The sequence below is a fragment of the Hyposmocoma kahamanoa genome, unplaced genomic scaffold, assembly GCF_003589595.1.
Source record: "Hyposmocoma kahamanoa isolate Upper Pololo Valley unplaced genomic scaffold, ASM358959v1 80, whole genome shotgun sequence".
NCBI lineage: Eukaryota > Metazoa > Arthropoda > Insecta > Lepidoptera > Cosmopterigidae > Hyposmocoma > Hyposmocoma kahamanoa.
Window position 1 is genome coordinate 4,979,922 of NW_020654051.1, and position 14,224 is coordinate 4,994,145.

Below are 14,224 nucleotides of genomic sequence, written 5' to 3' on the forward strand. Positions count from 1 at the left end.
TTCGTTGAAGTTAACGTTATGTTACTTTGCATTGCTTAAAAACTGGCTCTTTTTCAAATTTGCACAATAACATTATTTTGCTAAATACTTTTTAAGAATGAAATAAATATTTATGAGTGTAATTAATTCACATGGGTTAGGGAACCAATTGTCGTGCCTACAGATATTTTGAAAGTATCTCATCTAATCATTGATCTTATAATCTCATCTTCAATATGTATCGAACTCGTCACAGAAATCTCTTTAGATAGAATTCAATATTTTGATATTATTATGGTGTGGAGCAATGACGTCACTATTAACATTTTGTATGCCCTAGTATATATACGTAATAGTACGTTGTTCTACATCACTTACAAATATTTAGGGCTGCTCAGCATGTAGGTCGTGCGAATGTATTAAAAGTGAACATCATGTTGTGTACACAGCTTATATGTTTTTACTGAGCTGGACATTGTAAATTAAAACCTTTCTCGATCACTTTTTCTATAATATCAAGTAACAGGAAGTACAAGTCGTGCGCCTTATCGTAAGCTACATGCCTGTCCATGTACATTAATGGCGCATCTGAATTCTATTTACTATGCAACAACATTAAAATTCCTCTGAATAATGCACCCGCGTGGCCGCCGTCCGGCTGCCGCGCGGGCCACCCGCTTAGACCAAATTCGAGCCAGTCTCGCCCACGTGCCCGGGACGCTCATCTAAGTTAAAACGTAAAAGCTAAACAAGCAAAGCGTATTTTGCCATAACAGGTAGACGCACGGCGGCCGCCGCGGTCTCCGCGCGGCGACCTCGCGGGTGAGCGCAATGAAATTCGAGTCGAATGAATGCGCCCTTAGTCTTCAAAACCGGAACGCATCTGGCCATAAAAAATTCTACTCATTCTTCAGCCCTTAGAGGATGGAAAAAAATAAAAGAAAGGAGCTGCCCTAAGTACAGAATCAACGTGCATATTACCAAAATTTGAAAGTTACAAATGGCGGATTTCTTTAGTGTTGTACCATAATCTATCGATAAGTCATTATCGACATGCAAATGTATGGCTTGAATTTTTGTTTCTTTAGTTTACTGTAACAAAAGTATGCCTAAACAAACACAAGTCTGATAATTTAATCTCGAGTGGTATATTATTATAAATGTCAACACACATTTTTAAACTTCAAAAAAAATTTATTTTCAACATTACAACTGGTAACTTATTTAGTAAAAGTCACCAAACTGCTGTGCAGTTTGTTGGCGACATGCGCATTCTTGCTTAATTATACCTACTTTACTTGTATTTAACATTACGTAGTATTAATTGTACTTACTAAATAAAATATAAAAATTACTTTAAGAGGTACGCCTTTAACCTACATTTTAGTACATATTTACATAACGTAAACCAATAAACCTAATGATGGAATAGCATTGTCATGTAATCTAGTTACATTTAAAGTTCTGTTAAAATTTGACTCTTCAAAATGAAGCGAACAAATGAAGATGGTCTTTGATCCAACATTTATATTCGGCAGTCCTATGATTTGCAACCATTCTTTCTTCCTTTTTTCATTTGTAGGAAAACTTGAAATAATAATAATAAAACAATAAAAACCTCATAGTGAATTGTTTTAATAACAGAATATCGATAATATGCTTACAAGATCAACACTATCTCAAAATAATCGTTAACAACAATCATCAAAATATACAAACAAACAGGCAATCTAAAGTAACAAAAGCAAAATTTGGCAAGATTTATAAATAAACTACTTAAATAAGTCTAATTACATAAAATATACGGGCTATTGTGTGATTTATAGACAAAAAAATAACACATGCCTGTGCAATGTAACATTCGATTGATTTGCAGTTTTTCTAAAGCCGCATCCTTTAATGCTGCAGCGTCGCATTTTTATTAATACCTAATTATTCTCACTGTCAATATTTTTGTCCAATTTAATTATAATACATGTGAATAATTCAATAATACATTTGGAAAAACATTTGTTTTGACATTTGATGTACTTCCCTTTGACAACGGTATCATGTACCTCATGTACTTGAAATGGCCACGGTTGGCATTTAAAATGACGTTACGAATTTTCGATTCCCGTGTTTGACACAGACCAATGTAATGCTATCTCTTTTGGCTTAAGACGGCACGTAATAGTTAAACAAAGACAATAATATGTTTATGTTTTCGACGACGAAATGCATCATATACATATAACGTCTGATTTATATATGTCAACGTAACATGTCCTTTAGTTTCCATAGTCTAAGCTTCAGCCTTACTTCGCTTTTTTGATAAAAGTCACTCATTATTTGGCTATTATTTTGATTGCGGCTGTCAACGCCTAAAAAGTTGTTAAAATTATATTTTAATATTGTATAATCGAGTAAATTGTTCACGAGTATTTGTAACAGGTAAGTAAACTTACATTCCTAATTAAATTAAATTTCTATATATATACATCTAAATGTGATATAGTATAAAGGCTTAGTGTGGAGTGTCAATCATTCGAAGTCATTTACGATTTGTGAAACAAACTACTAGCTGGTGCCCACGACACCTTCTGCGTGAAATTTTTGGGTACGTTAACTTAATTCACCGGAATTAGTTCACCTAGGAGCATTAAGTACACTTTTAGTAAACTTAAATCACCTGGGTGCATTATTCAGAACACTCGTCATACTGTAACCTATTTGTACGGCTCACTGCTGGGTAGAGTCTCCTCTCATGCGAGGGTTTAGGCCATAGCTCGCCATACTAGTCAAATGCGGGTTGGGGACTTCATTGTGAACCTTCTTCGACATGCAGATTTCATCACGAAGTTTTTCATCACCGTATCTGTAACATGTAATGAGTTGAATCCTGGCGTCCTTAAATATCGTGGTAAATACAGTTTACTTTGTTTATCTAATGCACCCAGGTGATTTATGTTTACTAAAAGTGTACTTAATGCACCTAGGTTGAACTAATTCGAGTGAATTAAGTTAATGCACCCAAATTAACGTACATTATTTACTAAATGAAATATATTCAAGTTTGCAAATGTAAGAAATACGATCTTCTATAGAAAAGGTTTTTAAAAATACTTCAGTACCCTATCTTACCCCTATTTAGGGGTTGTTCAGAAAAGCCCTGATACACGTGTTTGTTTATTGTATATTTAAAGTATCCAAACCAGGTTTGAAGCAAATCGCGTACATTAAAAAGTTCCCTTATAAACTTTAATGCCCTGTTTCAATACCAATTTGTAATTTCTTAATTGTTATTTTGGACTAGTTTTTATAAAATTTTATGTCAGTCTTTTACCACTTACATTATAGAATAATAATACTAATTTCATAGTATTATTATTTATAGTTTCATCTTTGTGAAGATCAAGGAATACGATTTTTCATACAATATAATTTATATTCCCTTTTTCACCACTGCAAGGGTTGAACTTCTAAAAATCTGTTCTTAGTAAGCCTAGACTAAATAAAAGTGATATACCTTCAAGTGTTCATGCTTCTAGAGCTTGTAGTTTTCACTTCCAGTAAATTGAACCCTACTCCTTTATATGGAAGTATAAAAATTTACAGTAGCAATACTTTGATATATTTATTTCTTTGATTAATTTCATATTTGACTTTGACATTCTCAAAGTTATTTGAAAATGTTCAGTTGATATAAAAAAAAATCATTGGTATATGTAAAGTAACTATTGAATAGGTACAACGGTTTTCCGGTAAAATTTCGAGGTAAGTTTGTATTTTTTTTCCTATCATGAAAATTAGGAATCGTGTTTTTATAAAAAATACTAATCAGTGACAACTCAACTTTACTATTATTTTTTTCTAAAAACAAATTATTCAATACCAGGTTGTATCGAGTCTTAAATGCAAAGAACTACCAAGGCGAAAATATATTAAGACAACTTGATAGATCTTTGCCTTGATAGTTGACTTGGTAGTGAACAATGTTATTACAATTTTTTAAACTCTGGTTGGTGGTATCGATTTTTTAATAAAGAACCTCTTAAAGTGGTTGTTAGAAACTTTACAGTTTAGATGCATTTAAGTAAACAGCCAGCTATTCGAGTTACTCGTTGATATATATACTGCCTTAGTAGCAGAACGGTTACCAAGCTGATCTATTACGCATAGGCCCCCCGGTTCGATTCCAGAGCCGGGAGCGAAATTTCTATGGCTTACGTTTATTTAATTTTGTGTAAATTTGTGGTTGTCCATGTGTGTGTCCGCGACACCCGCGATTCAGGGTTTCTCCAGTACGGAGCTGTGAGTCTTTACTTAAAAAAATGTAGAAATAAATATGCATTCATGAGTAGGCACAATTCATATTCATCACTTTCCTTTATCGCATCATTGAAAAATTTAAAATTATTTCGTATAGTGCCTCTTTTTTGCTTAAACGTAAACTGTTTGCGATAGCAGACAACCCCTTTCGAGTTTTGCAGTCAAATATCTAACATCATATATGAATATCCTAACCCTGTGCAATGCTGTTTGTAAATTTCGCATGTCTTTTGGATTCACAAACTTCCTGCACCGACATCAAGCAGAGTTGCTTACAAAGCGGTGAAAGCGACCGCTAAAGCATATCAACTCAATTGCCCTTGAGTATAAAGACTCAGTGCTCAGTAGCAAGTCTTGCCGGAGCTCAAGCTTGTCTCATGGAAGCGTAAATCAAATAAACATAATTGAATACTTAAAACAACACATTGTTCTTCAGCACACGGTAAACATTAAAAAAAAGCCTGCCTGAGTGCTTTCTGTTATGATAAACAAGATAACATTAATTTGTAACCGATAATTGAAACTATATTAAGTAGGCATGATGATCCGACCAGATTTCAGATAGCGCTAGAAAACGCATTAAATTTTATTGAAAATTTAGAATTTTGCTTAGATATATACCAGATACCAGATGCAATTAGAAAGACTTTTGTTGGTATCCCTATATCTAAACCCACTTTTCAATGTAGGTAACGAAGAAGTTGGAGTAACTCCGAAATTAGACAGATAAATCTGAATGTGCACGTAAAAATCTCGATGTTTTTCAAAGGATGAACGAGCCTTGTTTTTTTCAATATTAGAAGACCGAAATAATCAAAACAGTAGATATACTACACTACACACAGTGTTAACTAAGAAAATAGAGTCACACAAACGTGATAATAGTAAAACTAGATCAAAATATAATAATTATTCTGATTACCAATGGAAATTCAAAAAAATGTCGGAATATGTTAATAGCTCCAGTGAAGATGAATTGGTAGATAATGACAATGTGGAAAATGATGACAAACAAGAGCCTGATTATCTTTTGCATTCACATTCTTTTAATGATATAGATGCCATTAATAATTTTGCCGCTTATGAAGTTAATGATAGAATTAACTATAATAATGCACCTTCCGAAAACAAGGATTACATGAGGAAATTTGAAAATTCCTTAAAAGCAAAATGTATGGAAAAACGACAGCACATTCACAAACGGAAATATTTAAATACTTCAAAGCACAGAAAACATGAAACAGAGGCAAGTAATTCGGTGCAACTCAATTCACCGCGTTTTAGTACCGAAGAAAAAATTACAAGTACACGTGATTATAGTTATAAACAGTTGTTTTTAGTCACACAAGGAAGCCATTATGAGCTAAAACAAAAAATTCAGTCGGAAAATATGAACAAATTTTATTATTTTGATAAATCAGAATCCGATGAAGAGGAAAAAATACTTCCAAAAATTCAGGTACAAACTGACGCAGCAGACTATATACACGTACCAGCGTACGAAATGGAAAACATTTTAGTTGAGGATACAAGTAAGTTTACAATATGTAGTATTTATAATAAATATTATATAAGTAAAAATAGTTGTCCACTTTTAGCGGAGGTAGTAATGCATGCAGTGTAAGTAATAGTGTGACATTAACAAGCTTGTTCTTGACTGTGATACTGTATACTGACGTATTGCGAACTGGGAAAACTACTTTTACTGTCCCCGTTTTAGGGTGCCTTTCCACCAGAGATGTGCGACGTAGCGAAGCGGTGTGTGAGAAAAACATACACCAATTGAATTACTGCACTTTCCTCGCTGAGCGCAGGTCCGGTGGAAAAGGGTTAGCGGAACTAAGTATTTGTACATACAAAATGGCGAGAGATGTAAGCGAAGAATGTGTGCGAGTGATGCCAGCGAAGAATGTGTACCAAACGGAGTAGGAAATTGGAGCTACTGAAAGTTACTGACACTAATTGACACTGACACATCGCCACCGCTCACCCCACCACACCGTACTCCGCCCGCGCAGAGCTCAAAAGAGTCCGTAACGCATCCTCACACCGCGCCGCTACACATCCTCGCACCACCTCGCTACCTCGCACATCTCTGGTGGAAAGGCAGCCTTACCTCGCCCAAATTATGCAAGGATACGATGAGATTAAAGACGCCTTCTAAGTCGATGACGTCAGCTGCTGTTTATTATAGGCTCATGGTGTAATGTTTGATATTTTTTTTAATCAAAAAGGTATAATTAAAAAGTTATATCTTTTTAATTAAAAAAAACCGACTTCAAAAGTTTGCTTATCTGTTTTTTTGGTGGAATTACATTTGTTTGCCGAATTTTATTGCGATCGGATATGCAAAAATATATACAATTTAATTGAGAACTCCTCCTTTTTCTGAGTTCGTTAAAAATTGTCACACATTCTTCTAACCGGAGAAGCGATTAAATTAAAACCTGACTTATGACCTTATAACCTGATATTTATTAATATCCGACTTTAACGCCTCCGTGGCCGAACGGTTGCCCATGCCGGACTGCCACGCAGAGGTCCCAGGTTCAATTCCCGGGCCAGGAGAAATATTTGTATCTCGTGAGTTTGGATGTAATTTGTGGTTATCTATGTGTGTGTGTGTCCATGGCTCCCGCGACACAGGGTTTCCCTAGTGCAGGGCTATGTTGAATGTGTGCGTGATATAATAAACAGAAATTCGACTAGTTCACTTAATTCAAATATCGATAGATTGTATAACTTGATACAAATATTGCTAATTCCCTCTTTGCTATATATGGACACATGTGACCACATGTGAACATACTTCTATGTATAGTGCTTTCATCACACGAAAATCATAAAAAAAAACACGAACCACATGAGACACTAAATATAAATAATGTATTTCGTACTTTCACATATGCAGTTTAGACAAAATGTTACAAATATTTAAAAATACACAACATAAGAGGTCTCTTGGGGGTCCCCCCACCCTTTTAGGTGTCAGTGTGTTGCCAACGTCCGCGTGGTGGCGACACAACGCCAGCGCGGCATCAGTGAGCGAATGAAATTACTAATGCGAAACAATTACTGTGAAATACATAAGTAATATGTATCTATGGGCCTCATAAGAAGGCTCAAGGTCACTCAGCGGGTAATGGAGGAACGATGCTCGGTATTTCCCTACGTGATAGAATCAGAAATGAAGAAATCCATAGGAGAACTAAGGTAACCGACATAGCTCGAAGAATTGCTTAGCTGAAGTGATGGTGGGTGGGGCATATAGCTAGGGGAGCCGATGGCCGTTGGGGCGGAAAGGTTCTTCAATGACGACCGCGCACCGGACGACGCTCTGTGGGTAGGCCCCCAGGTGGACCGACGATCTGGTAAAGGTCGCGGGAAGCTGATGGATGCGGGCAGCGCAAGACCGATCGTCGTGGAGATCGTTGGGGGAGGCCTATGCCTAGCAGTAGGCGTCGTATGGCTGAATGATGATGGTGATGATGACATAAGTAATACTCAACCAAATTAACAGAAGCATGATGCGAATGAAGCTGGATACTAGAAATTTGTTTATTGAGTTGATCGAATATTACTTCTTTGACAGTAATTGTTTCGGTCGAATGTTGGAAGGAGAACGGTAGTAGACACCCTGAATAGTGCCGAACGTCAGTCGGGTATACGCCGCGCTGGCGTTGAGTCACAACCGCGTGAACGTCTTGTCGACGTTGTGCGTGTGTTGGCAAGACGCTGACGCTCGAAAGACGCTAGTGTTGTCTGTTACAATTATAAATCAGCTTCCAACCCCTAATCCAGATACTACATTAGATTGGATTTTAGAAATTGGAGATTCATTGGAGGTATATAAACATTTTTCAGCAGTCGTGGACTGGTAAATTTTCTGCTTACAATAAGACTATGATACTATACAACAGTACAAAAATAATTAATATTTATCTTCGTATATTTAAATACACGCCAGACAGTTTAACATGATGTTAGAAGAAGTTGTACCGTCTCCTACTTTTCGGCTACTTTCACAGTTTAATGACATACGTTACTTTGGGGTAATGCCATCGATACTAATAGAATCTTTGTCCTGCAGAAATGTGCGTGATGTTGGGACAATTTGTACAATCTGAGCCACAGAGTTCTTTGAGAGATAAGTTTAAAGAGATTAATATTCTTACACTAACGTCATAGTACATTTATGAAAATATTATTTATATTAAGAAAAATATTCATTATTTTTATGAAAAATTGTGACAGACATACATTGACTTACAAATAAATGGACGACGGGTCTAATACAAAAACCACGAAAAAAATGTCCCAAGTCAACCTATTTAAACGTAGTGGACATGTAAAGGAATATAAAAAAGCTAAAACGTTGAATTTTAATTGTAATGTCATCGCAGTATTGTCTAATTTTGCTTGCTTCGCTGTCAGTCGAACAAACGAAGACTAAAGCGTGAATGACGCTCTGTATACGATTTTAACGCCCTATAAGTTCGGACACTTTTTAGCGCGGACCCGACGTCCATATAATTGTAAGTCAATGCAGACGTAACATTCATACGAGGAATAAAACTAAACTACCTGTTCTCGACAGTCCACTTCATAAAGTCTCAAATTCATTTAAGGATCAATATATACGCTTCTATAATATGATTTCGATTGATATTCAAAATTTGCCATTTACGAGGTTTAAAACCATTGTGAAACAAAAACTTTATACTAAAGGTACTTTATACAACTATACAAAAATCCGTGATAGTGACTCGCAAAACTGTTTTAGGTATCCTCGATCTAAAAAAGTTTAAATTAAATATTGTAACGATAAATTTATTCAAATGTATATTTACAAAGAGCAACCCCTAGAGTTTCTGGCTCATTCTTGTCAAGGGAATCTGCCTTACGAATGAGCGGTAGAGTTTAATCAGTATGACGATTTTAAGTGTAAATTTCTTACCTATTTAATAACGATTGTTTGACTTTGACTTCGACTTCTCTGCATAATAAGGCGTTAATAACCATGAGGCCAATCTTTGCTACTATACGAATTTCTTTACTATGTAAATATGTACAATTTTACAGATAAGAGCACTTAAATCTGCGTAGGGTGGTATTTTTGACCAATGGTAATGCAGAGTGACCACGATTGCAGGCACGTAAGATATATAGTTGCCTTACCATTACAACTCTACAATCCAAATATGGTACATTATTGCAGAGGCCGGGAAGTAAGGAATTGCTGGACGAGAATGAGTCAAGCAACCCTTGTTCCCGCCGAGGCATCTATAGAATTTTTCTCAAACAATGCGAGGAAATCATAAAAGACTAAAGAGAAAAAGATGTACAGTAGAAAAAGTAAAAAAAATATGAATTAACAATAAAATTTATACTATATAATTGCTAATAGAAAATGTTATTGTTTTTCCAGGCACATTAAAAGTGGTCTGCTGAACTTCTGATGATGTGTTTGAATGTATATCTATTACTGTATTTTCTTTATGGCTCTTCTCACTAGCAATCATTTTCGCGCCCAAAATACAAAAAAAGCGACAAAACAAAACAATAGCTACCAAAACCTTAAAGGATGGAAAAAAATAAATGACACTTTAGTTTAAATGTTACCGCTATTTTCTTTTTTTTAAGTAAGCGGTACAGGTAGGTATTTTTAATTCTTGCAGTTATGAACACTGAGCAGTTGGCTCTATGAGTTTTTCTTTTGCCTCTTTACATAGTTCATTATTAGTAGGTAGATTTAAAAGTTTAGGGAAGAGGACAGTAATGGATTTTCATACTTACCTTGCAGGCCTTGGCGGGAAGAAGTCGCATGGTCCATAAAGACAAACTTTCCGTGTTCATTTTTTGAAAATAATGCAAACATTTCTGAGCATGTTTGAGAAAAAGTTCTTTAGTAGGGCGTAATAGGGCCTACATAAGGGCAGTAAATACGAAATTACTAAGAAGAGTGGCTTCGGGCTTAATGACTCAGGATTTGTAATTTTTACCGCCCATGCTACATATTTAGGTGTTGCTTGCTTGGATATAATGAAGCGGTACATGTATTTTCAGATTAGTCTACTGTTGTACATTTTTTGGTCTCTTAACTTGTAGGTAGTTTAGTGCGTTTACATAGTAGCGACGGTAGCGCCACCATCGTCGCGGTGGCGCTATCGTGATACACTTTACTGAACTCTGGTGCGCGGGTACTCAGTGGCGATATAGCGGCGCGTACTGGTGTGCACATACATTGTTTTTAAGCACATTTGCGAGAAAATAGATACAACGCTAATTTATTTCTTGTATGATTAAATATCGCTTTACAACACAACATTTACGCATTTTGCAAATGGCGGGTTTACTTCAAAACAGTTTGCCAACTTTTCCTCCATAAATAATAGGTACAACTCGAACTAAAATATCATAAAAGGCACAGATGTATGTAGTCACAATGTATTAAATATAAAATAAATAAGCTCCAAATTGTAAAAATACTGCAGAATTAGAAATTCACAAAATAAATTTAGTAAAATATAGGTAAATTGCAAATGTTTAGTTTACGCATTGATTTACAAATAAATGGACGACGGGTCTAATACAAAAACCACGAAAAAAATGTCCCAAGTCAACCTATTCGAAATTTAAATTGTTATGTCATCGCAGTATCTCGCTGTCCGTAGAACAAATGAAGACTAAAGCGGAGTGTCGCGCTCTGTATACGATTTTAGCGCCTTACAAGTGCGGACACTTTTTAGCGCGGACCCGACGTCCTTATAATTGTAAGTCAATGAGTTTATGCGAAACATTATGTCGTTACGATTTTTCGAGAATAAAAACTTTTTGCATAATTTTGATGTATAAAATCCGTTGGGCGATAATATAATGAAAAAGCCCGTCGGTATAATATAGGATATTACGGTCGACTTTGCCTGCATGACATGTCATGACACTGTTTACGAGCAAGTGTGATGAAAAAGACTTTAAGACCGCTCTATTATGCTCTCTCTTGTCTGAGTAGTATAGTTTACATATATCCCCATATTATGTGTAGGTGTGTGAAATTTTATAACCTTCCTATTTAATGTATAAAAACCTTTCTTCTGAAAAGTTGTCATTTTGTTCATGATGCTAAGTGATGGGGCGAACAGGTCGTGCGCCTGATGGTAAACGACACGCCTGTCCATAACAGTTGTAGTGACACTCAGAACTTGAAATAGCAAAACTCTGAGGTGCACTGCGTCTGCGCTCGTCACCCTGAGACATAAGTTGAAAAGTCCCATGTGAGTGTAATTTGACCAGCACCCTTACCCTTCAAAACCACAATGCAGTAATGCTCACATTACTGCTAGGCGACAGAAATAGGTAAGGTTGCAGTACTTCCCTAGATGAACTCTTTCACAAGAAGCTCTACTCATTCATTTGGCACTGTCATTTAGCAGATGTGGCCTTATTAGTGATGTCCAGATTCAAAGTTATCTATATCTTTATGAATTGTTAATTTTTATTATTATTTTTATAATTTTTTTTAATATTGAATGAATGATAGCTTAAGTACGTATTAACATCATAACGAATTTAATGCATGCATTGACATTGTTGATATTGAATAATTTGTTAGTATAATTTATAAATGCCCCTCTGTAATTTGCCATGCCCTTACAGGGCGTCACATGATCCTATTAAACTAAAGTTCTTGACGAAGGAATAATAATTGTATTGTTCTAGAATGTACGCCTGTCACCAGTACTGAACGTACACTGCAAAGAGAGCGTCATTCGAAAAGTCATCGTAAAATGGAGAAACATGGTCAAACGATTGTTCAAAATGTTACGTCCATAATGACACAAGATATGACGGGGCTAATGTATACAAAGCCATTGAAAATTTTAAATACAGATCTGAAATCTATTAATTATAACGTAATTAACCCGATATATAAACCATCACCGATGATTCTTTCCATCGCATTCAGTAATATACCGCGTCTATTTCATTTAGTTGAAAAACATTACTTTCTTCTAAAGTCAAAAACATATTGGCTCGTGAGTATATATGTTTATTTTATAATTATTAATGCAAACATCGAACGTTAAGAAAAAATTTCTTTGATCCGGCTGGATTCGAACCAACGTCTTCCGGCATACCGTGCCAGACGCTAAGCCAATTAAGTCACGGAACGAACGATAACTCTGTCGATATCGATAGATATCGTACGATTTCTTTTCATTTTTATTCACAATAACCGAATCGAACGTCAAACTGTCGTTATCGAAACCGAATCGAAATGACGTCACACCCCTACGATTACTCGTAATTCTCGACCGGCAAAGGCTACAAACGTTATTCAGAACACAGTTATCGAATGAAAGTTACCGAACGTCCTATTGTTTACAAAGCAAGAATGTAATATGAAAATCTTTTATTATTTGAAATAAAATCTGGATTTTGTTCAATTTTATTAATTTCTTATAATGCGAGACTAATGCATTACTATATTTTAGGCCTTTGTCATTGACTTACAATTATATGGACGTCGGGTCCGCGCTAAAAAGTGTCCGCACTTGTAAGGCGCTAAAATCGTGTACAGAGCGCCAAACTCCGATTTGGTCTTCATTTGTTCTACTGACAGCGCGATACTGCGATGACATTACAATTTAAATTTCGAATAGGTTGACTTGGGACATTTTTTTCGTGGTTTTTATATTAGACCCGTCGTCCATTTATTTGTAAGTCAATGGCCTTTGTAGTCTTAAAAATGTATATAAAAGGATTTAATTTTTCTTATAATCTATATTCGCCGACTAACTCCATCAACGTTGTTGGATAACGATATCGTATCCGAGTCGAACGTTTTTACTCGAATGTTCTGAATAGCTCGGAAAGCGCCCTTCGATTCGAGAACAACCCAATCGAACGATTCGGTTAAGATATCGAAGAGTTCTGAATCGGGATTCTGACTGATTTTTCTACAAGCTTGTTGCAGATCTTTGTTTTTGGCTTTTAACGATTTTTTTTGCCGTTGCACCTTTTGTTACAAATATATTTCTTCACTTAGCAGGTATCTTTACAGGTAACGTAAAGTAATCAAGTATTTTGTTACAGGATTTACTATTGTACGCCATGATATCCATCGCCGGACTTATCCTTTCTGTATTATTTTTTTATGTTGCCTGTCACAGAACAGTCAAAACAATGGTCGTTCCAAAATTAATTAAAAAGGTATTTATTTTTCGGTACTTTTAAGAATTTGTTAAATATATGATTATCACTAGTATCAGGTTTCTTACCACGTATGACTTCTTTTTATTTTCCCGATATTTCGGAACGGTTGCACGCTCCATGGTCACGGGTTGACTGGACGACGGCAGATGACAGCTTTATGAGCAGACATATCTGTCTACCCTCTTGCGCTGTCGACGACTACCTTCATCGCGATTTGTTGTGGCGTTACCATTGTCACTCAACCAGTCAACCCGTGACCATGCAGCGTGCAACCGTTCCGAAATATCGGGAAAATAAAAAGAAGTCATACCGTGGTAAGAAACCTGATACTAGTGATAATCATTTAGTGAATAACCACGAAAGTCTTAAAAGCTATATTGTTAAATATATGTTTAACCAACTCTTTAGATACTTGAAACTAATGATTTCTCTGTAATCGATAGTTTGATTTTCAAGGTGGTCAATCTATTAGGGACCTTCTCGCGTATGCCACATGACCGTGGGGCTTGGCAGTTGAGAAAAGCGGTGAATTATTGCTTGCTCTACTAATAAAAGAGTAAAACCTCACTGTGTCGCCCTGCACCGTTCCAATTATAATAGAAAAAAATCGCATTCATTGCGGTGAACCTGAAGTCCTTAAAGATAAAAAACACTCTAGATGATTACAGCTACCCCCCTTCAGAAAATCCTTGTAGATCACATAACAATATAAGGTTGA

At 35.8% G+C, this 14,224-nt stretch overlaps 1 protein-coding gene across 1 annotated transcript in view; it reads left to right on the forward strand.

Annotated features, from left to right (window-relative positions):
- LOC113233930 overlaps positions 1-14,224 on the forward strand; it is a 77,150-nt gene that overhangs the window by 26,668 nt on the left and 36,258 nt on the right. The window contains exons 13-16 of the mRNA XM_026469166.1: positions 5,251-5,540; positions 5,712-5,822; positions 12,010-12,326; positions 13,387-13,503. Coding sequence (XP_026324951.1) covers positions 5,251-5,540; positions 5,712-5,822; positions 12,010-12,326; positions 13,387-13,503 — 835 coding nt within the window. The remainder of the gene's footprint in view (positions 1-5,250; positions 5,541-5,711; positions 5,823-12,009; positions 12,327-13,386; positions 13,504-14,224) is intronic.